We start from the raw sequence: 23239 nt of genomic DNA, 5'->3' as shown, positions 1-23239 counted from the left end.
TCGTGGAGGTGGGCACCAAGGCTCTGGGAAGCGAAACCACCTGCCCAAGGCCACACAGCCAGTAAAGGCCAGAGCTGGATTCCAAAGCCCACGTCCTTTAATGGTTTACAATGTCAGCTCTCTTTGAAACAGAAAATAGAGCCACAGGGACCCACAAAGGGACAGAGACAGAGCAGCAGAGACGGAAACAAAGACGGAGACAGAGAAAGGAAGAGTCAGATGCAGGAGCATATCAAAAGATGGAGAAGGAAGGAAAGAGAGAGAAAGAGAGAGAATTTGAGAGCAGACAGAGCAGAGATGTCATGTTGTGCCCGACAGACATGAAGAAAGCGGCTCAAAGAGGGCTGGGGTGGGACTGGGCTGGGTGGGCAGCCCCATCTGACATCTACCTCACTGCCCTCCTTCCTTCTCGGGCCCGGGGTTTGTAGGAGAGGATGTGGGTTTATATGTGTGTGCGCACAGGTGAGGGGGCTTCAAGGGGCAGGTGTACATGTGTGTGTGCACGGGGAGGTCCAAGTGTGCATGCTGCACGGGCACGTGGTGTGCAGTTGCAGGCAGGGGTGGGGTCCGCGTGCGTGGGCCCACCTCGATGATGTCGGCGTTGGTGCGGCTCTCGTGCGGCTCATTGTACTCCGTGTACTTGAGCAGCACCTTGTCCATGTCCGTGCTGGCGTACTGGAACAGCTTGTTGGAGTGGTTGAAGATGATGAGCGCGATCTCGCAGTCACAGAGCACGCTCAGCTCGTACGCCTTCTTCATCAGCCCGAACTTCCTCTTGGTGAATGTCACCTGTAGGTGGGCGTGTGGGTGGCCAGGTCTGGCTCAGTCAAGGTCAGCCCAGGAGAACCACCTACAGGAAGCTGGACATAGCCAGCCCCTGCCTCAGGGTAACCCTGTTCTCAGGAGCCCCTGGTCTGGGCAAGGAACAGGCCAGCACCCCTCTGCCAACACGTGGCCAAGACATAGCCCAGGGCCAATTCACTGAAAGCAGAGAAATTCAGATGGACATAACTCCACACCTCTGTGCTGGGGGCTATAAAGAGGTTAGGGAGGGAGAACAGAAGAGCTTCCAGGCTCTTCCCTTGGGGTAGGAGGAGGGGAAGGATTCATCTTGGCAAAGGGGAAGTGCCTGGGTGCGGCCTGAGGTTCGCATATTGCATACGGTAGGGGCTCAGGTCTGCCTGGTTGCAGCAGATGAGTCTTGGGGTTCTAGGACACAGGGTCCTAAGAGCTGCAGGGAGGTGGGGATTCCTCTTCTTCCAACTCAGCCCTTGCCCTTCCATAACAGACTCCAGAGCCCCCTTCTTCCGGGAAGCCTTCTTGGAGTGGCTGGCAGTGGAGTGGAGGCAGAGGCCAGCTCCCTGCCCTCATCCACTCCGTGAAGCTCCCGGATCCCCTCACCTGTCGGTTCCGCTCATCGGTGATTCGCTGGATCTGAATCTTTTTCCTCCCCATCTTTTCCGGGTATCCTCAGTGCCGGGGAGGGGAGGGGATCGCTGGGTGGCGGGTCTCGGCACACCTTACACTGTGCTCATGAACAGTCTCGGACCAGCACTCAGTTCATGGTCTGCAGGACACCTTCTGCACAGCCTCCTGGGTGGGGAGGGTCACAAGAGGACTGTCAGCCCTGGCAACCCTCAGGCCTGCTCCTCTGGCACACGGGCCAGCCTCACAGCACCCCTGTGAGAGGCTGGCAGCATCTGAACCCCATCCACAAACTAAGGAAATGGTGGCGACCTGAGGTGATGGCATGCCACAGCCAGGCACAAGCTGGAATTCACTCAGGGCCCAGGACTCTGCTCCAGGCTCCTTCCACACCATCACTGCTGCCCTCAGGTTCTAGGTCAGACAGAACACAATCAGGGAGCTCCCTGGCTCCTAAGGGTCTGGGTCTTAGAGAACGTCCCACCCCCTCACTTCTCCCCAGAGCGCACCAGAAGTAGAGACACCTGGGCTCGTCAGCTGCCCCGCTGGCCTAGGATGGTGGTTCCCATACGGAGCCCGGTGCAGAGAACGTGCTGAGTGAACACCCGCCGAGGCTGTGAACAGCTAGCCTCGTGTACCTGCTGCCAGAATGGGAGTGTGTCTGCACCCCCGGCTCAAGAATATACCAGAGCAGGTCTAGAGCAGTGGTCCTCATACCAGACGCATGGAACCCTGGAGCCTGGAGTCCCAAAGTGGGGCTTGGGCTGCAGAACCCCTATCTCCCTTTAACCAGGGCTCCTCTACACCAATCTGTTTTACTCAGTGGGCCTTGGCCTAAATTTCTGCTTTGAAGAAAGGATTCTGCTGCTTTAAATAAACAAACAAACAAACAAACCACCCTTCTACACCAGAGGTCAGTAAATTTTTTCTTTAACAAGCCAAGTAGGGACTTCCCTGGCGGTCCAGTGGTAAAGAATCCGCCTTCCAATGCAGGGGACGTGGGTTTGATCCCTGGTTGGGGAACTAAGATCCCACATGCCGCGGGGCAACTAAGGCCCTCGCGCCACAGCTACTGAGCTTGCGCACCTCAACTAGAGAGCCCGTGTGCTGCAACAAAGAGCCCACATGCTCTGGAGCCCACGCGCCACAACGAAAGATCCCGCATGCCGCAACTAAGACCCGTTGCAGCAAAAAAAAAAAAAAAAAAAAAAAGATAAATAAATATTAAAAAAAAAAAGAAGCCAAATAGTATTTCAAGTTTTGCAGGCCACACCGTCTCTGTTGTAACTACTCAACTCTGCCATTGCAGCATGAAAGCAGCTGTAGACAACACATTTAAAAGAATGAGTGTGACTGTGCCCCCAATAACACTAGATTTATAAGAACAGGCATGGCCAGATTTGGCCCATGGGTCACAGTTTGCCAACTCCTGCTCTAGAGGAGTGGGGCATGTCTAGAACCCAAGCTCAGTCTAAGAGCACTGCCTCCCAACGTTGCTCAACTCAGAGCATGTAGAGAAAATACAGAACCAATGCCAGACAGGAAAGAGGCTGCTGGCAGCCAGGGGGACACAGGCACCAGGTGGAGGGATCCTTGTCTCAGTATACCTATAAACCCATCATGGCCCACTGGTTGAAGAGCTCCAATTAAAGAGCCAGGAAGGGAAACGGAGGCCCTGCACTGTACAGCGTGAGGTACCACAGGATGGTAGGAGGCACAGGGATGGCAGCCCAGCCTGAGCCAGAAAAGGTGCATGTTCTCAGGTGTGGGTAGCACCTAAACAGGCTGGGTGGGCCCCCGGGGACTGGAAGGGCCCAGGATGGAGGCACAAGATGACCCCAGGGCCCTTCTGGCTCTGTGATTCCAGAGATGGAATAGTGGGAGATGGTGGAAAGGGGCAGTAGGCATGGGGCCCATGCTGTCTAAAGCCACTCTGATAGGGTCCTGGGAGGAGCCCAGACCACAGAAGCCCAGCCCTCCTCTCCAGAGTTTCCCTTCCACAGAGTCTCTGCCAGAGGGCCCACTACAGAGTCCAGGAAGGTGGGCTCTCACCTCCCCCCAACCAACCTGGGCAGAGGGTGTGTGTTTGACGACAGAGACACCTGTAATTAGGAACCCTCTCCCCAGCCCCCATTTCCAGTGGCTGCTGAGTTTCTCTAGCCTCTACCATATCCACTCAACCGTGGGCCCCAAGGTTCCATAGTAGATGCCAAAGTTCAGCCTTGGCATCTTGGCCATAGAGGGAAGCAGAGAGGGAAGGCAGGGAATCTATGGACTTGGGAGGAGGCAGGAATATCCCTCCCCACGCTTTCCCATTACGAGGACTTTCCCTCAGGCGTTCCCTAGCCCAGCTGGAAAGAGAGCTTCTGCTCTGTCCAGGTACCTTCAGAAACCAATGTAGCCCCCTCCCCACTCCTAGAAGGACCCTCCACACCTCCCTCTCTCTCCCCAGGGAGAAATCTTCAAACCCTCTTCCCTTCTTCCTTATCCTCAAGGTGCTCCACAGGCCCTGGGCCTCCTACTGTCCACCCTCACACATGCCCTAGGACATCACCATCACCAGCCCAGCCAACCCTGAGTTGGCTGAGCAGATATCTGGACCCAGAACCAGCTCCAGCCACCCCATCCCTCGCCTGTGAACCCGATCTCTGCCAAACACACCACTGCAAAGGCTCCAGCCTGAGGAGTTCGGCTGCCCGGCCTCCCAGTGCAATCCAAAGGCTGTATTTTCCAGAGTTGCAGTGGTACGGGTTTGGCAGAGAAGTGGGGGGAGGGCACACTGAGGGCAAGGGAGGGCTAAGAAAAGGGCTTTTTTTTTTTCTTTTCTTTTTTTAATTTTTCAAGAAGAGGGCTTTTTATTTATTTATTTATTTATTTTTGTGGTATGCGGGCCTCCCTCTGCCGCGGCCTCTCCCGTTGCGGAGCACAGGCTCCAGACGCGCAGGCCCAGCGGCCATGGCTCACGGGCCCAGCCGCTCCGCGGCATGTGGGATCCCCCCAGACCGGGACACGAACCCGGTTCCCCTGCATCAGCAAGCGGACGCGCAACCACTGCGCCACCAGGGAAGCCCAGAGGGCTTTTTAAATGGGATTCTCTGGCCTGGCCTTGAAAACCCCAATCTAGACTGGTAAATGCAGTCACCATCACCCTCCTCTGGCTCACACTATCCACCTTTCATCCCTCTCCCATTTTACTATCTCCTTCTCGCCACCTTTTGTTCATCAGCAAATTTTTGCTGAGAGGTAACCTCTACCAGTTTATGGCCAATGCTATCTCTTCCTTCAAGTTGGGAGAGATCCTTCTCTCCGCTCTCACGATCCTCAGAAAAGTCATTCCTACAATCTAACTTCATTCCTTTGGTTCTCCCAAGATTACTGACTCTCAAGAGTATTTTGTTCTTTTCTTTCTAGAACTTATCATGATTGTAAATAATTACAATTTTGTGCTTCTATTAATGCCTGGCTCCCCTATGAGACTGAAGCTTCATGAGGGCAGGAATCACATCTGTATCCTTCACCACTCTATCCCCTGTAAGGAGGAGCTTGGGAAATGTCTGTTGAAAGGAAGAAAGGATTGTTTCATCGCTGTGACCCTGTGAGAAGTCCTTCTTCTGGTCTAACTTCTGTTGCAGGACCAGCTCCTCACACTCTATCCTCTGTGGAGATAGAACTCTTCCTCTCCCGGCTATGCCAGCAGCTTGCCTGTTTGGATGCCACCTACCCTCCAACTACCCCTGCTACTCCAGTCCTCAACCCTCCCTACCCTCAGGTTGGTTGGTACAGAAGGTGAGACTCTGAAGTCTTCTAAGGAGCAGCCCTGAGTACATGGAGATGGAGAGGACTGGGTTGCTTAGGCAACTGTCACCTGGCAACCAGCTCCCTGGCGGATCTCCTACACCACCACCCCCACCCCCGCCTCATGCTGGGGGAGCTGGGATGCTAGAGGGATCAGGGCTGAGAAGACAGGGAAGCCACAGAGACCCACTGAGCATCCTCTGACAGAGCAAAGTCAGGGTTAAAAAGACCAGGCCTCATCTATACCCAGTAGCCCAAAGCACTTTTTATGATTCCATGTTCCCATGGCGCCTTCCCCATTGCCACTCCTACCTCTGTGCCAACACTGCCAGAGGAGGAGATGCCCCTACCTTGGGCAGTCCTTCCTCCTATCTAACCAGGAGCCTTCCTACAAAGCAGGCCCAGTCTGTACTCATCTCTTTCCCCTTCTGCTATCCATTCCACACTGTTGCAGTCTTGGAAAGCTTGGGGGCAAGAACACTAAGGGCAAGAACTCAGCCCTTACTTTGGAAAAAGGGGTGGCTGGGGCCTGGGTGGGCACAATGAACCCTAAACTGACCCTATCCAAGGTATGGAGGCCTATCTTGTCCAAGCTTCCCTCCTATCCAATTAGGGAGATTTTAATGAACACCTGGACCTCCTTAATTAGCTCTCTTCCTAATTACCTAACCAACTGCCAGGAGCCAGAGGCCTGGGCATCTGTTATCCAGATGTGAGCCTTTCCTTCGCCTGGGCCGGCCCCATTCCTCTTCCTCTTTCCAGCCTGCTCCTCCTCTAGGAGGCCTTCCCAGATGACCTGGCTTTTGGCTGCTTCTCCTGGAGGCCAAAGGCTTGGGAAGGCTTAGGGCTGCCACAGAGACGGGGTTATCCAGGATGGCCTTCCTGCTCTGATGGCCCCAGGGCCCACCCAATCCTGACCTCAGGCCACAGCTGTGACTCCTTGGGCTGGCAGCATCTCTGTCACCAGAAGTACCCCCTCGAAGACTCCAGCTGCTTCTGATTCTGATTCACCTACTCGGAGCAGTGCTGGCAGGACAGGATTAGGCAGGGTAGACCTCCTGGGGAGTAAGTGGGAGCAGACAGAGATAGGGCCTTCCCCCAACAGAGACAGAAGGAGCAAAGAGGGAGGAGGATGGCAGCTGGGCTGAGCCCCAGGGAGGCAGGCGCAGACCCACCGTCTGTGGAGAAGGGTGGTTGCAGAGAAGCCTTTGCAAATGAGACAGGACACAGGGCAGGAGGCTCATCTGACAACACTCTTGACAAGGAGTAGAGCTGAGTGAGGGGACCAGAAACGGTGGGGGTTCCAGAAGGACCCCACGGACAACCGTCCGATTTCCTCAGCTGGGCTACAGACCCAATAGGAACATGTGGGTTGTACTGACATGCAAATAAGGTGCAAATAACATATAAAATGTACCCTAAAGGGGATCTTGGTTTGGAGGGGGCATGGGAGAAGTAACAGGCTCCTGCCTCCCCCAATGTAACACCACTTGGTACCTGAGCAATATTCAAACCATTCTCGGGTTTCAGAATGATGCTATCTCAGTTCCTGTGTGAGGGTAGCCTGGGGCCAGCGGGAGGAGTTGGGGGGAGCGGTCAGGGCAGCCTCCTGAAGCTGCAGTTGCAGCAGGGCTGCCCTTCCTGGGGGAGCTGCAGGAGAAGCGCCTTCCAGTGGCTAGCCTCCACCTCCTCTCTCCTGCTGTTGTCAGGGGACTACCTACCTCCCCTTCTCCCCTGCACCCTTCCACCCATATCCATCCTCTGTCCCAGTGGCCCAGAGGTTCAGAGGAACTGCAGAGCATCTGCTTTTAGAGCTGCCATACCAGCGCAAGTCAAAATGGAGCAGCTGCCCAGAGAGGCTGAGTGAGCAGCCCCCCGTCACACAGCATCGGGCTTCAAACCCTGCTCTTCCACATAGTGAGAAACTCTCATTAAGCAGGCCCTTCATCCCGTCCTCCCAGGCTGCTCAGGGCTGTAGGCTGTGGACTGGAGGGGAAGGCAGGAGGTGCTGGAGACAGCTGTCATCCCTCCTCCCGCCCCTTCCCTGTAGCTGGGCTGCAGGGCATGAAATAAGCAGCAGGCGCTGGGGGAGGGGGTGACAATCCAATCCACCTGTCACCCCCACAGTCAGGCGGCCTCAAGCAGCCTGCTCACTAACGAGGGAGGAGGCGTGGGTGAGGCAGACACAGAGGGGGGTGGCAGAGGGGGACAGACACACAGACACAGGAAAAGAGACAGAGAAAAAGAGGTAGAGAGTCCAAGAGGAAGGCAGAGTGAGGGGCAGAGGCGGACAAGGAGAGGGCCAGAGGAGAGAGGGAGAGGCAGGAGACTAGACAGAGACAGAGATTGAGAGAAGCAGGTAGAGAACAAGAGGCAGGTTCAACAACTGCTTGCACGACGCTGATGCTAGGCCAAGCACGTGGGCGAAACTCGACAGGACTCCAACCCTGTCCTCTGAAATCCTGCAGTCCTGCCAAGAGACAGACAAGGGAAGGGCAGGGCCCACCTAGGGCAGGGCAGGGAGAGGCAAGGAGGCCCTCAGGGGCCAGGACTGAGCCCAGACCTGGCCGGGGATGGAGCATCTTGGCTCTTGAGGCTCTGGCTAGGTCCAGGCTCCAGGGCAAGCAGGCCCTGAGAGTGGGCAGAGGTGGGCACAAGGCCCAGCGGCCCTCTCAACGTCCTGGGTACTGCCTCCATTCCTGCCTCACCCCAGGGTGCACAAACCTTCCAAGCCACTCTGTCTGAACCGCAGCCCTCTAGGCAGAGACACATGCTGAGGAGCTCTGGAAGATGGGTGGGAAGGTAAACTCAGTGACCACCAAGAGAAGGGGCGCAGGCAAGAGAGTCCTGGGGTTCGCAGCCTCTGGAATCTACAGAGAGCCCTTCCTTCACAAACACTCTACTAGCTCCGAAGTGGGGGGCATCACCCTCCCCTCGAAGTCTGGGCAAAGGCAGTGCTGGGGTCTCAGGCTGCCCCTCTCCCCCACTGCCCACAGTCCAATTCTCACACCCCGAGCCTGCTCCCCACCCACTGCTCCCTGGCTCCTCCCTGTTCTCCATTCTCTCTGCCCCCTCTCTGCTCCCCCTCCCAACAAGGCAGCCTCTTTTCATTCGCCCCGAAGTTCTTCTAGGGTCTGCTCTCAAAGGCACAGGCAGGTCCCCATCTCCGTCCTCCTCCTCCTCCCTTCAGAGTTCTGTTTGGCAGGCTCACTCCCCAAACCCCTGGTTCCCACCATCCTCCCCTCCCTCGGGGACTCCCCTCCCCCAGCCCAACAGCCTCAGGGTTGGGCAGGGGCTATTTTTAGTCTGGGCACTGAGCTAATTTTAACTCACCGACAAGGGACCTGGGGGCGGACTGTTGGGCTCCGGGGAGGGAGAGAGGGCCAGTCCAAGAAAGCTGGACCTGGGGCGGGGGTGGTCTCAGGTCCCAGGCACCCTAAGAACATAAGCAGAGACCGGCACTGAAGCCTTCGCTTAAGGGACAGGAATCGACTTGCCAAGAGGAGCACCCAGTGCGGGGAGCAGGGCTAAGAGCCCTCCCTCCAGTTTCCGCTGGACAACTCTCCCGTGCCCCACCCTAGGCTTCCCGCCCTCTTCTCCTTGGCAAATCTCCTGGGATGGGGCCAGCCTGTTCTCTGCCCAGGAGATGCCTCTCCAGTGAGGGTCTGTCTCCCGAGCCGCCTCCACTGCTTCCCCACCCGGGCTTGTCCTTCCTGTAGTCTAGCTCTCATCCTTCCTGTAGCAGCACTGAGGCTGTATGGCCCCCTATAGAGGCAGCAGCCACACCCCCACCCCCGACCTCCAGCACTTCCCACCCCAGCTCTGGCCTTGCCCTGGTGGCGTCTAGGCTGGCTCCTAGGAACCACCCTGCGCCCACAAGTTCCCAGAGCCACCCCGCTGACCTCAGGAAGAATCTGGGGTAACAGGAGATTGAGTCCTAGTAGAAAAGGGGTAGGTGAGGTAGGGTAATGAACAGCCCAGGGAAATACAGGGACTATGGGTAGGGATTCTGGATGCCTGGGTTCTAGTCCCTGCCCTGGCCCTAACTCACTGTGTGAACTTGAATAAGGCACTGCCCCCGCCAGAGTTCACCCCACTGGCCAGTACAATGGGTAGGTGGAGTAGACTAGGTACCCAAGTGCCCTTCCAGCCTAGACATTCTGTTCCTATGCTCTTTATAGAGGCTCAAAAGGAAGGGAGGTCAGGACTGTGTGATTCCATGGAGAGATAACAGAAGAGATGGTCCAGTTAGGTCCCCTGTCCTCCAGCTTAGGAGGGGAGGGCAATGTGGAGGCCAGAAGAGTGGAGGAACAGGCCTGATGAAGACGGAGGTGCTTTCGGAACGATAACCTCCACAACAGATGGCCAAGGGTTGACAGAGGCTCATGGTCAGCCAGGGCAGGTGCCAGGCAGGGCGTACAGGCCCTGGCAGCAGAGATTCTGCCAAGCCAATCCCCTCACACACCTGGAATGCCTATCAGACCCAGGGCTTGGGATCCTGCTTCTGGTTAGAGTAGTGACTGGCCCAAGGTCACTGTCATGGTCATTAGTGGGGCCAGCTCTGGAACCTGAGCCTGAGCCTTGCTTCATGCTCCACCCAGCAGGCCAATCAGTAATCACTCACTACTGCTTATTCGCATGGGGAATGGCATAGTGTCTCTGACCTTATTCCATCAAGTTCTACTTCCCATTCTAGGACCTGGGACACCCCCACCCAGCATCCCTAGGCAGTTAGGGACCCAAAGTGGAGTTCTTGGCACCTCAGGTCTCCAGTCTCATCCTTCTTCTGCAGAAAACATTTCTGAATTGATCTAGTGGTACTGTCTAGAGCTCTCAATCCAACTGGGTCCTCCACTCTTGTCCAGGTTCCATGTCCAGGAAGGGATTTGAGGGGAGGAGGTGTAATTATGAGGAACAAGTAAGCACTGCAGCTAGAGGAATTCGATAAGATTCACGGGGTAAAGTGTGATGGCTCCAAAACTGCCTGGGGATTCCTCAGGAGAAAAACCCTATTCCCCTCTCTAGTGCCAAGGTTGGGGCAGCAGTAGGATACGGGTGGACTGTCCTTACTTCCACCTCTATTCCCATTTCTAAATTCCACTCCCCAAAGTGCAAAACGAGAGGAAATAGCCTAGTACAGCAGGCGAGACAGATGTAAGACTACAGAGAGGACTTCCCAGGCTGAGTCTTTGAACTCAAAGTAGGCTCTGGGGCTAAAATTTGTTTTGTTAGAAGTTACCTGACTAAGCATGGGCAGCTGGTAACACTTGGGAGGTCATGGCAGCCCCAGCATTGTAGTCCAACTAATGGGAGCTAGAAGACAGCCAATCCCCTGCCTACCTTGAAGAGGTCAAATTGACCTCCGTCTGTCCAGTTATAATACCTATCTATGCTTCTAGCTGTACCCTCTGAAACAATGAAGCCAAGCAGGCAGTGGTCTCCTATCCCGGGAAGTCCTTCCTGCTATCTAACCCATTCCTCCCACTGCAGCCAACCCTTCCCCTGCAACCTAAGCCCATTCCACTCATCTAGATGAGAGTGGTGGACAGGGGCCCCTGGCCATCCGAAGCCTCGGCTGAGGAGAGGTGGGGCGGTTGGGACGGTTAGTGGGTCACCTTCCACCTCCCCACCCAACTTCCCTCTGGGGTCTCAGGAGACAGAAGTGAAAGTGGCAGCTGGGGCCTTGGGGGCGGGTCAGCTTGAGAGCCGTTGGGGTGAGCATAATGCCACCAGTGCTGGGTCTGGGCTGCCTGCCATTGCAGCAGGCAGGCTGGTGGTTAGATCAGGAGAGGGACTGCCCATGGAAATGAGGGCTTGGGAAAACTATGGAGCATGGGCCCCTGGCCAAAGGAAGAACAAGCTGAAGAGGAAAAAGTAGAGAAAAACAGGCAGTAGACAGTCTCAGAAGGGCACTGTATTCCAGGGCAGTGCTCTGTCCCCTTGTTTAAAGCAACAAGATCCTTTTTTCCCCGTCCACCGAACAGGGGTAAGGCTGCTCTAGCTGAAACAGATGAAGGGGGTCCAGGGGTCCTGACTGCTGGAATGTGAGAGCAAGGAGAGAAGGGAGGAGGCCTGAGGCCTGAGGCCTGGGCCCTCAGACTGGACAGCACCAATTCTGATGGAAGGGAAGGTGGAGGATGAGAATGTGAAGCGTTCACCTACAATTACAGACAGCACTGCCCCCCACAAAGAGGCCAATCCAATCACGGAAAGCAAATCCTCCTAGAGACATCGTGACCTCGGGAAGCCACCGGGGATTTAAAGGGGCCGCTCAGGGTGGCAGCTGGATCTCCTTCTGACTCGAAGGACAGTCCTCTAAGCCCCTGGCAAGGGAGGGCCGGCAGTGCGGCTACGTGGGCCCGCTGAGGCAGCCAGCCAGGCAGCTCTTATAGGATTAGCTTGCTGCTTTCAGGAAAGGTGCCAGGTGAGGCTAAGATGCCCAGCCAGATGGAGCCACCCCGACCCCGCCACACTAGCAGGCGGCGGGGGGGAAGTACCTACACACACCTAGGCAAATACTTGCCCCCAGACTTGATCCATGCCCCTCACCAATGCCCAGTTTCTCACCCTTTCATGAAGATATTGTGCAAAGACCCCTCTGATTTCTGACAGCTAGGATCTCTATGTACTCGGCATTCTCTGCCATTCCTATGGTCAGGATTTATCCTTCCTCTGAGTGGGAAGTCCTGCCCATTGTCTACTCTCAATCCCTCTGCTACATTTTATAACCAGGGCCCCACCCCAGGGAGCAGGTGAGGAGGTCAAGGGGTTCCTCAGCTCTGCTCCCTGTCAGCTCCCCACCCTCTGGGCTGACAGGTGGGGGAGACAAGAGGGAACAGCTGGGCCAGGACACCTGTCCCCACCCAGTCAGCCTGGGCCCCACAGGCCTGCCATGGGGTATGCATAGGGGAGTCAGCAGAGAGGCAGGCAGCTGTGGGGGATGGAGAAAAGGGGCTCAGAGGTCAAAGAGAGATGTGCCTGGGGAGGCCTGAGGCAACCCTTTCAAGATCAGTCCTTCCTCCTGGTCTACCCCCAACCATCAACACATGCATGCTTTGAAGGTTTGAGGTCACCTGCTCCATCCCCTTGCCTCCGTGTTACTCGATCCCACTGGAGTGGGAAGACTCCACAAAAAGAGACCAACCCTCCTCTCCCCACCCACACCAACTCCCGCCTGTATGTCTTCCCTTGAGATTTGAGAATGAGCTCTCTCTTATTCCTTGTTCTCCCAACCCTCAATCCCAAGTATTTGCTGGCAGGGGTGGGGGCAGGGAGATCATGAGAGATAAGTAAGCGCCCAGCCAGAGGGATCTGGTAAGACTCTGGGGTGAAATGTGGAGTGGGTAGGTTCTGACACAAGGAGGTAGCTGCTTGGGGAGGGCAGAGCTGGGCTCAGCTTCCCAAGCCTGTCCCAGGGTCCTCTCAGGGCCTCCTAAGTCCCCCTCACATCAAGTCCCTACCCAGGACACTGCATGCCTCCACCCCACCTTCTGGACCGCTGCCTTAGCAGGCAAGTCCAGGGCCAGGTTGGAGCTGATGTCTGGAAGAAAGGATGCAGACACTTTCCAAGCACCCACTCTGTGTTGAGTACCACACGTTTTCCCATGGAACCTCCTTCCTTTTCCAGGGGATGCATCTCTGTTTCATAGAAATGGAAACCAACTCAGAGATGTGCAGGGACATGCCCAAGGTCACCAGGAATAAGTGGCAGAGGAGGGCTGACTGCTGAGCACAGCGCTTCCCTGCACAACTTGGACTGAGAACAGGCAGGTTCTCCCTCCCAGGAGTAACAGCACATTCCTTCCAGGGCAGATTCCCTAATATCTGGGCCTGGGAGGCTCAAGTCAGCCATGCCTCTTGCCTTTGCACAAGCCCAGGACTCTTGCGGCTCAAGTCTTTCCTAATCTAGTCTCTCTCCTCATCCATCTCATATGGCAGCTTTACTAACTGGTACCCAGGAAGGGTCTCTGAGTGTCACTTGTTCCTGCCTACATAACCCCTGCTTTGGGGGCTTCCTCCCATGGCACTCAATCAGAAGACAATACCTCCTCAGGGAACCAAACCATGTCCCTCCCCCCACCCCACATCTTGCCACCAGACCCTAATCCTCTGCACTCCTGCCAGGGAATCCTACTGGGTTCGTTCTTCCCTTCAATGTATCCTCCTCCTCTTCCCAGGTCTCCCTGGGCCTCCTTTTCCACTGCCCCTCCTGCAGGGCAGGATCCTTCCCTTAACCTTAGACAAAAGCCCTTAACACCTCCTAACTGGGAAAGCTTGAGCAAGTCACTTAAATCTCTGACTCAGTCTCCTCAATTACAAAAAACAGTGTGGAGAAAAATAAATGAGTCTTCCTATGTTTCCATGCCGAGCACTGAGCTTGGCACACAGGGACACAACAAATGGAAGTTTCCTTCCTCCAATCCCCAGAGATCTCAAAAGTTTTAGTTTTTGGTCTCCAAAGTATATTGGAAAATAGGGTGAGTGGGGTACTGCCCTTGGGTAAAAGTGCTCATGACCAGGGGGCAAAATAAGTTCCTTCTCTATGTGCTTCCCTGGTCTCTCCAACTCCTAGGGGAGTGGCCAGAGCACCCAGCCAGAGGCACCAAGCCAAGGTCAGTGACCAGGCCTAGAGCCTGGAGCCTCCTGAGTACATATGGTCCCACCTGGGGGAGGCCAGCAACAGGCCAGAGCTCCATACAAGTCCTCCCCTTCCCAGCCTACAACAGAGGGGAGAGAGATCAGACAACAGGCACAACTGCCACCCACCAACCCCAGGCTATCAGGGTCCTGTGCAGAGTCAGTGAATGCATCCCCCTGTCTCCACACCAGGCAGGACCATCCAGAGAAAAGAAGCATGGCTAGGCTCCCAGGAAGGAGAGGTTGTGGCTATAGCCTCAAGAAAAGGAAAAATCAGATGCAAAGGGCCTTGGGGATCACCCAGGCCAAGAGTTGGCCCCAAAATGCTTGAGGGCTCGGATGTAACCTTGATACCTCAGAATGGCCTTGCTTATCTGGGTGAGTGGGGAGGGCAAAAGAGACCAGTGACAAACCACCAAAACACCCAGGTGCTCTGCTCACCACAAGGCTAGGTGAAACTCCTGCTCATCTGGAAAGCAGACTTACCCAAAGACATGCGGTTCGAGTGAGGGGCCGAGGCAGGCTGAGCCAGGGGCACAGAGAGGGATAAATGGTGGCGGGGGTGGAGTGCTGCAAGGGGCAGTGAGGGAAGTCAGCCAGGGCTCCCCAACTCACACGCCATGCTCTAGGTCTAAACTCAATCCCTCTTGCACCAGGTCAACACTCCTCTCTTCAGAGTTTTGCATGCCTCTGCCTTCTTGCCTCCAGTCCCCTCACCCTGTCCCCAGTCTCCAATCTTTTAATTATCTTTGCCTTTCGCTACCCCCACCCCCTACAGGGTGCAGCTGCTCCATGGGTGTCTACACACTCGTGTGTATGTGCTGCACACCTCCATGCATGTGTGCCACTAAACGCTGTGGACCTGCCAGGTGCATCCGGGCATGCCAGTCTGCACAAGACCCCCACCCCGCCCCCGTCAGGGGAAAGGAGCCCAAAGGCTAGCCATCCCACAGCTCTCAGGACAAACTCTCCTCAGGCTACTTTCAGTCCCAGGCATGGGGGGAGAAGAGAAAATAAATATTACAGGAGCCAAACAGCACCATCCCCACTAGGCCAAAGTTCAAGGTCTTTCAGCAGAGCCACCAAGAGCCACTGGCGAAGAAAGTATTTTGAGATCCCATCCTTCCCAAGCCAAGTTAGAGCTCTCTCTCTCTCTCCCATCTACCTCCACTGATAAGTTCTTCCTGAAGTCTAAGCTCCATTCTGCCTGCTGCAGTTGTGGACAGACAGGGGGACATCAACCACAGAAAGGTGTTCAGCTCCCAGAACAGAACTACTAGCACCTAACACCTCCCCCTCACCCCATGAGTAAGTCACCAAACTGGGACAGAAGGACAGACGGGTTGGCCAGACTCCGGCCCCATGACTGGCTCATAAAAGTCACCAGAGATTACAGTGATGCTGAGGCTATGCTGGCCCTGCCACCATCTCCTCCTTCCCTCTAAAAGGGAGATAATTGCCTCAAACCAGTTGGCCTCAGAGAGCCTGGAGAGTCCCAGCTATGATCTCAAGGGGTGGGGAGAACCCGCCACCACAGTGCCACAGACCCATAGTCTGACCCTTGAGGATGGATTCTAGGCCCATGTCTGATCCTCTTACCCACTTCCAGAACCCAGCTGAACACCAACTATGACTTGTTCCCAAGAGGTCGAGGCCTCCATTACACATCCCCCACTGACTCCCCTTCTCCAGTAAGGCCACCACCCTCTGGACTAGAGAGGCAGAGAAGCAGGGAGCCTGGCTTTAAATACAACTAGGGAAATGCTGGACCCACCCATTTGTTCCTGACTCCTCTTGCCCCCAGAGGTACAGAGGTGGGTGGTAAAGTGTCCAACGCAGGGCCCTCCCATACCAGGCCAGGGTAAGCATTGAAATTCTGGACCAAAGCCAACTGGGGAGGGCAAGGGGCCCAGCTGGCCAGAAGAAGGTTGACAGGATGAGCAGAGGGGCAGGCCTCTCTGGCGGCACAAGGCCCAGGAATACCCAGAGCAGAGAGACCTTCCCAGGGCAGGGTCGGGGAGGAGGGTGGGAGAGGCTAGGTCACAATCAATGAGGGCCTAAACCCAAGGTGTCCTCTTTCCTGTCCCCCTCAGAGGCCAGGAGGCCTCTCCCAGCTTCCTTGCTACTGGTCCTCCAGCCCCAACCTGGGGAGTCTACCCTCTGCCTTCTCCCCTCATCACACCTCCCAGGAAAGACCCAGAAAAGATTAAAAAAAAAAAAAAAATCTTCTGGAGAGATTATGTAACAGCAGCCAGAAAGACTATCATATCTCTGAGCCTATGAGAAGAACCAGGAGCCAAGAGGGGCAGAGCTGGGAAGCCCAGGCTCCTCCAGTCCAGGGACAGTAGGTACAGAGCAGTGTAGACAATGGGCAGTCCCCACCACCCTCTCATGTCCTCCACTACTCTATTCCAGGAACTGGGCACAGCAGACAGAAGGTCTAGCCCAACCTCTCATGCCCATCCCCCAACACAAGGGTCCTGCTTCTCCACTTCGACCAAGGCCTCCAAGGGGAAGGACTGTGTCTTCCTTCCTATGGTCTCTCCCTGCTATGAAGCCATGCCTGAAAGAGCGGTAGTTGGACTAAAGCTCTGACACAGATTTGCTGTGTGACCTCAAATTTAAAAAAACCACCTCTCTGGCCTCTAAAGGTATGTAAGTGAAAGCTCCCCCTTCTCCCAGAGAAACCAGAGACCCTGCCCTTTACAAATGCACATGCATATACATACATATACACACAAATACACTAACACACACAGGCTGTGTTGGGGGAGGGGTGGCAGGGAAGTTACAACAAAGAGAATATGACTACTGAGACCCAAGGGTCCAAACGTCTGCTGGGGAAAGTGGAGAAAGAGCTACATATAAGCTCTAGTGAACCCCCAATCTCTCCATATAAACGGGTCTTCAGCCACCCTTACACTGAATCCACCCCACCCCCATCTCCTGCCCAACACACTGGGAAACCACAGGAAGGAAATTCATTCCCAGGCAGGCCGTGGGAGCTGGGACAGCCAGGCTAAGTCCTGGGGCGGGTGTGACCCGGCGGCCACAGGCGGGTAGACATCTGTGAACACTGACATGTGCCTTTTTCAATGCTCTCCTTGACTACTAAGACTTCTCTGTTGGGGGTTTGGAGGGGAGCGGGAGGTGGACAGCTCCCTAACTTCAAAATACCCAATGTTCTGCTGGCCAGGGCTCCCCTGCTATCTCGAGGCCAGAGCAGCCCAAGGTCACCGCCCCAGACGGTAAACTTCCCATAGTCCAGGCTGGCCCCTGAATTGCCTAGGAGACCCACTGAGGGGATGGGGGAAGGGTCAGCAGAGGGCCACTCCCCCAAACCAAAGAAACCAGGCCTACAAGGAGACCTCAAAAGGGGGCTGGGCACTGAGAAGGGGGACACAGGATCCACCCACTGTACCCTCCCCCAACCCATCAACAATGGGCTGCTTAAGAGAAGGCAGAGAGAGTCCCCCACTCAAAGGACAAACCTGGGATAACCGAGTCAGTGGTTCCAAGGGTGCCCACACTCAGGACCCCTCCTTTCATTGGGGAGAGACCTCAGGAGGCCACTGAGAGATGAGCTTCAATCACTAGGGGAAAGGAGACCCTGTAAGACCAAACCTGATAGGAAAGGGGCTAGCACTGGGGTGAGAGACTAGATGCATCTTAGCCTCCTTGGCCCTCCCTCCCCAAAAGCCCCCCAACACTCACTAGACCCCCACTCCCAGCCCAGTTCAGCTAGCCATAGGTGGAGAGAGGGACTGGAGAACTCTTGCCCAGATGTTGAACAGCTGCAAACTTCTGGCCGGGGGTTCTCCAGCTGGGGCTGCTGACAAACCAGATCAGGGGTCTCGGGAGCGGTCTAAGAGATCCCAAGGAAGGGTCCTGCGTGCCCACCTCCGTGGTGACTCCGCGTCCCAACTCCACAGGCGCCGGGCAAACCCGGTCCCCGGACACACACACACTCACACACCCCAACCCACCACCCTGGTGTCATCTGAACAACATCCCCCCTCCCTCCCCCGCTTCCCAAACAGCTGCGGCTCCCCCCGCCCCCACCCTCCCGCCGCCCTCCCAGGCCCCCTTCTGCACCATTTCGGGCCAAGGAGGAGGGAACAGGCGGCGCGAGGAGGGAGAGGGAGGGAGGGCCGGCTGTTAAAATGTCAGTCGCTCCCGGCTGTCACCAGAGACCCCCTCTGAGGATGGCGCCCCTTCCCAGACCACTCGGGGATCGCCCTAACCCCCGGACACCAACAGACCGGCGCGCCCCCAAGCCCCCGGTCCCCACCCCGACCCCAACACCCAAGGGAATTACAGCCCACTCCACTTGTCCCCCACAGCCGACTCCCTCACCCAAACAGTCCCCCATATAATCTCCCACCAACGCCACACGAAAATAGCCCGCTCCGCGAGTTCCTCCCAGTCCAGAAGGCCACCCCATCCCACCCCTCAGGGGGACGGTCTAGACCACCCTCCACCCTAACCCCAGGACGGGGTGGGGGAGGGGGCCTCTTAAAGCGGCAGACTCATTATTTTTCTATACTCACCGGCCCCACTGGGGGGAAGGGGGGTGTCACGGCTGGGAGCGGGTAGCCCTCGCCCCTAGTCCGGGGGATCTTCAGCACCTGGAAGCCGCAGCTCCGGGCGGGGGGAATAATAAATGAGGCCGGCGTCCGCGCGAGCCCTGGGCGGCGCCGGGGAGCCTAGGGCCCCGTCGTGGGCGCGGGGGCGGGCAGGCAGGCGGGGGACCCGGGCCGAGCGTCCGAGTCGCCTCGGCTGTTGTTGATATTTTGCTTCCTTCCTCCTTTCGGGCTCCAAAGGTAACTCCTCCAGCCCCCAAGAGTCAAGGCCGACGTAGGCACAGCTCAGCCTAGCTTGAGGGGTGGGGGGAACAGGGGTGATGGACAGGCGGGGGGCCAATGGGAGGAACCCGTGGGGGCGTGGGGCGGGGCCGGAGTAGAGGCGGTCCGAGGGACGCGGCCCCGCCCCTCGCTTTCCTCGGGCCGGCCGAGCCGGGCCGGGTCGGCCCCCACCCCACCGCCCTTCCAAGCTAGGCTGCGGCGCCGGGAGCGGCAGATCCCTCCGCCAGCCGGGAGGGAGGGAGACAGCGACGGACCGAGGCAAAGAAGGCAGGCGAGACCCAGAGGCCCCTAAAGGGATCGGCCGGCGCCCGTGGTGCCCCCGCTTCGAGCTGGCCGGACGGCTGCCTAGCACTGCTGCCACCGTGCGCTCGAGGAGGTCCTTTCCCGGGAGCTTCCTGGGACTGCGTGCATACTCTCGGATACACACACACGCTACCTCGACAGCTCCCCCCATCCCCCAAGCCCCAGGAGATTTGGGAGGTGGGAGTCTAAGTAGATAAATTAAGGGTAGACGCTAAGTGTTGAAAAGATTCCATCTCCCTCACTTAGGGTGTGCCGAAGCTTCACTTAAAGGGACACGTTCATTTCTGGGGGGTTACCTGGAGAGCTCGCTTGCTCCCTCTACCTGAGACAGGCCCCCTCCCCTCCCGGAGCCCGGCTCGGCAGACGCCCAGCAATTTAAAGCGACAGCTCATAGTTCGTGGGTGACCTAATCCCCAGTGCCTGCGGCCCCAGAACACTTACAGCCGAGCGGGGCAATTTAAAGGGGTGTGACCCTAATTTCCCCCAGCACAGGAAACGCCCAAAAGCATCTTATTAAAGAAGCAGTAGTAGCTGTTTTAAAAAGTTTTTAATTCCTGTTTGCTCAAGGGTGTGGTGAATCTTCTCGTGCCCTGCAACAGGAGTGTGGGTGCCATGCCTACTGGAGAACTGACCCATCAGACTTCCTCTCCCAGCATCCCTGTTACTCCAACGTCTGCTTCCTACTTTGAGCTTGAGGAAATGATGGAATCTGGCTTAGATCTCAGAGAACCTTGGAGAACAGAAGGGCACTCAGTTCTTCACACACCCTGATTTCTATCTGGCTGGGTCTGATTTACTGGACAAAGACTCAATTATAGGTTAAGGGCTGAAGAGACGAATATATCCCGAAAGAGGCAGCATGTTATGGTGCTAAGAGGCGTCAACTTTGGAGTAGTCAAGCTACCTTGGTTCAAATCCTTATTCCACCATTTATTAACTGGGAACACAGGCGCGTTACTTAACTTCCCTGTACCTCATGATCCTCATGGGTAAAATAGAGATGATGATAATAGTACCTAACTCATAAATTGGTGTGAAGATTAAATTAGTCCATACACGTAGATTGCTTTGAACAGTACCTCATGCTGCATTATAATAATTCAAGGGCTGGACTGTCAAGACCCCCTTTAGGCCCATTATCTCATACAAGCATCAGCGGAGGAGGCAAGTTCAGTGGAATGGCTTTGCAAATAGGTTGGAGGCTTATCTTGTATGCTTTAAGACAGGAAGCCAGCAAGCTCCTATTTCCTTGGCCTCAGTTTCCAACTCTACCACTTGGCCCCTCCTTCAGGAAACCTGATTTAAAGTGTCCCACTTTGTCCCCAAACATGGCTTCTTAGTTCCCCATTAGATTTGAGAGATGGGGCCCCAGCACCAGAAGATGTCAGTCTTCCCAACCAGGCAGGGCTAGCTTGCCTGAAGGACCTCAGTGTAGGCAGGGCCAGCCCATCTGCCCTGTCCCCAAGGACTCTGAGAACAGAGCCTAGTGCCAGGCCTGGGGCTGTGGCAATAGCAGGATGGGAAAGTGCCCCCCCCCTCAAGTGGGGAACCTCCCCTCACTTGTGGCCTCTATTTTTAGTGCTTCCCCAGGCTCTAGCTGGAGAAACCGTTTAGTCATCAGGGTGTTTATTTTCCGGCTGTTTCCGACGTCGGGAAAGCAGAATGTTGAGACTGGAGAGATCCAGGGCTGCTGGAAAAGACTTCTTAGGAACAGGCCTGGGAACTCAGCCTTCAGACCCCTGGGTCCCAGATCACAGGAAAAAAAAGTGGGCAGGGGGCAGTCAAGCCCCCAGGACACTGAGAAAGCTGGGTTCTCAGCCTGCCTCCAGTTTTGAGGCTCTCAAGCTAGAGACCCCTCTGGCCCCAGCCCTATTGGAAGGATTCTCTCCAAAACCATTAGCAGCCCCAGAACAAATTATTTCCCAGGGCTGATTCCCAGAAACCCCCTCCCCAACATCCTAGAGATCTGAGTGGTGAGCCTCCCGCCAACCACAGCTCCAGCCAGTCTCAAGCCCGAGGTAGGTTTGCCAGGGCTGTGATTGGCCAGCTGGTCCTCCCTGCCTTGGAATGTTGGGTCCTAAATAAAGGAATGAGGAAGGAAGGTAGGTGAGTCACCTAGGAGGGTGTTAAAGGGCCAGGAAGAGCAGGAGGGAGAAAGGAGGGCAGGGAAAAGCTCAATGGGGGATATGGAGTGTCCTGGATCCTGAGATGCTGAAATGATAATCCACTAGAAAACAGAGTAGGAAAGAGTAGGAGAGGCTGAGATTACAAGTAGAATAGAATTTACATATACATGTATTTATAGAGAGAACTTCATAGGAAAGGAAAAGTAACAAACATGAGGTCTTGATTTCCATGGAGAACTAAGAAAGGATCTAGGGAGTGTTGCTGGAAGTTAGATTATAATAAAGACTTCCTGAAAATGACTCACTACATCTTTTTCTTCTAGCCCCTGGACTACCCATCCCAGGATGTGCTAGGTGGAAAATGCCTAGGCAGGCTCAGATGGCTGAGTCTCGTTTTTCCTTCTCTCCCTCTGACTACCAACTCAGTCTTTCTTAGAGAAAAGTCAACTAACGTTGCTATAAAATCCCCTGTGAGTCGGACAGATGCCCACCAAAGTCCTAAAACGTGTGTGTGAACTCCTCTGTACAGTATCATCTTCATCAATTTATATGGCAAAGGGACATCAATAGCTCCCTTTATTCACACCTCCCCAAGCATCCCTATCCAACTTAATTTGGAAAGGTCTTCCTCATCCACAAGGGCTGCTTCTCTCCTGACTGCTGTTTCATAACTATGGGAAGCCATTACCGCTGTTTCAGCCTCTAACTGGCTGCTTGGTTAACCCTCTTGCCGTCTCCACAGTCATCTGGACAATCTCCATCCTCACCTCCGTCCATGTCATCCTTTCCATTGGGCTGATCATTCTTCCTCCCAGTTTTCCAGTAATCCCAGCAAAGGCCCCCAATCTCTCCCATCTTCCACCTCACTTGTGAGGGGAAGGGCCATCAGCACGGGTTAATATACTGGCGATCCTTCTGTGTACATATTCTCCATGTGGACTTGTGTGTCTTCCTGTACCTCTGCTTCTGTATAGTGTTCTCCGCTCTGTGTATCTACCTCATCAGTACACACTGCATTGTACTGACATTTTTGGTTTCTAATTTATTCTCCTTCACTAGATTTTGAGCTCCATGAGGGCAGCAGTTTAACTCAACTTTGAGTCTTCAGGGCTTTTCAGGGCCTGGCATGGAATGTGCTCAGCAAACGTCTGTCTCATGAATCTGTATATGTGTTTGTAGCTGTGTATCTGAGTTAAGATTATAAAAACGTTATTGAACTCTTCTAATTGTCTATTGATAACTGTGCTAGTCCAGGGATGGGGCTCTGATCTGGGACTGAACAAGTCCCGCTTTGGGCAGGGGCAGGGTGTGGGGCGGAATCGGGCAGAGAGGTGTCCAAGACTGTGTTGGCAGAGCTGTGCCCCAAGCTCAATGCCAGGGTGCCTGGGGCCAGGCCCAGGGTAAAGGGCAGACGCCCCACCCTGGAACTGAAGGAGGTAGGGAAGGGGTGCCTAACCTGGGTCCTGGGTGAGTGCCCCCCCCCTCCACGAGTTCCCTGCCCCCGGCTGGGCAGGATGTGGTGGCAGCTGCAGGAGGGTGGGCAGGATGTGGGGGTGGGGGCAGCTGAAACGAAGCCTGACAGTCGTCTCCCCAGCTCCTCCCTTCTTCCCTCTCCCCACCCCCCACCGCCCCCTCCATGTCACGTGGTTCTAGCCCGGGCACCGACGGACTATTTCCCCCTTTCCGCGGAAGGACATAATTGACATTGCAAACTTGAGTCACCAGCGACTTTAGCTATACCACGCCTTTTTCTTGCCCCATAGCGCAAGACGGAAAGTTTTCCAAATACACATTTCTTTAAAGCCTTGATCGCTAACCCTGGAGTGGACCCTTTAAATGCAAATGAACCGCCCTCTCACTTTCGCCCCCCCCACCCCCACCCCATCTTCGCTCCTCGTGCCCAGACTCCGCCAGCTGCCATTGACGTCACGCGTGCGTCAGCGTCGCCAGCCCAACCAGACGGCACGTGGGGGGAAGAAGGTGGCCTTAAAGGGCCAGACGCTCTCGGCCTGCCGGGTTAGTGCTGTGAGATTTGGCCTTGAAAAAGAGGAATGAAATGGAAGGTGGGGAACTCTGTTGGAACAGAAA

The 23239-nt window shown here is 55.5% G+C and overlaps 1 protein-coding gene across 6 annotated transcripts in view; it reads right to left on the bottom strand.

Annotated features, from left to right (window-relative positions):
* Positions 1 to 18714, bottom strand: part of MEF2D (myocyte enhancer factor 2D) — a 30542-nt gene extending 11828 nt beyond the window's left edge. For 2 of the 6 annotated variants that reach the window (XM_007110354.4, XM_028483455.2), the window contains exons 1-3: positions 18408 to 18714; positions 1402 to 1593; positions 586 to 789 (exon numbers count right to left, since the gene is read on the bottom strand). In XM_007110354.4, the coding sequence (XP_007110416.1) occupies positions 586 to 789; positions 1402 to 1455 (258 nt within the window). In that variant the 5' untranslated portion in view covers positions 1456 to 1593; positions 18408 to 18714. Of the gene's footprint in view, positions 1 to 585; positions 790 to 1401; positions 1594 to 8553; positions 8577 to 17757; positions 17779 to 18407 lie in introns of those variants that run through there. The other 4 variants (XM_028483453.2, XM_028483454.2, XM_055082182.1 and 1 more) reach the window with 3 other exon arrangements.
* Between the last annotated feature and the right edge of the window lie 4525 nt (positions 18715 to 23239).

The sequence above is a fragment of the Physeter macrocephalus genome, unplaced genomic scaffold (genome assembly GCF_002837175.3).
Source record: "Physeter macrocephalus isolate SW-GA unplaced genomic scaffold, ASM283717v5 random_32, whole genome shotgun sequence".
Classification (NCBI taxonomy): Eukaryota; Metazoa; Chordata; class Mammalia; order Artiodactyla; family Physeteridae; genus Physeter; species Physeter macrocephalus.
The sequence above is the reverse complement of the archived record's forward strand: the minus strand, read 5'-3'. Positions and strand labels throughout refer to the sequence as shown.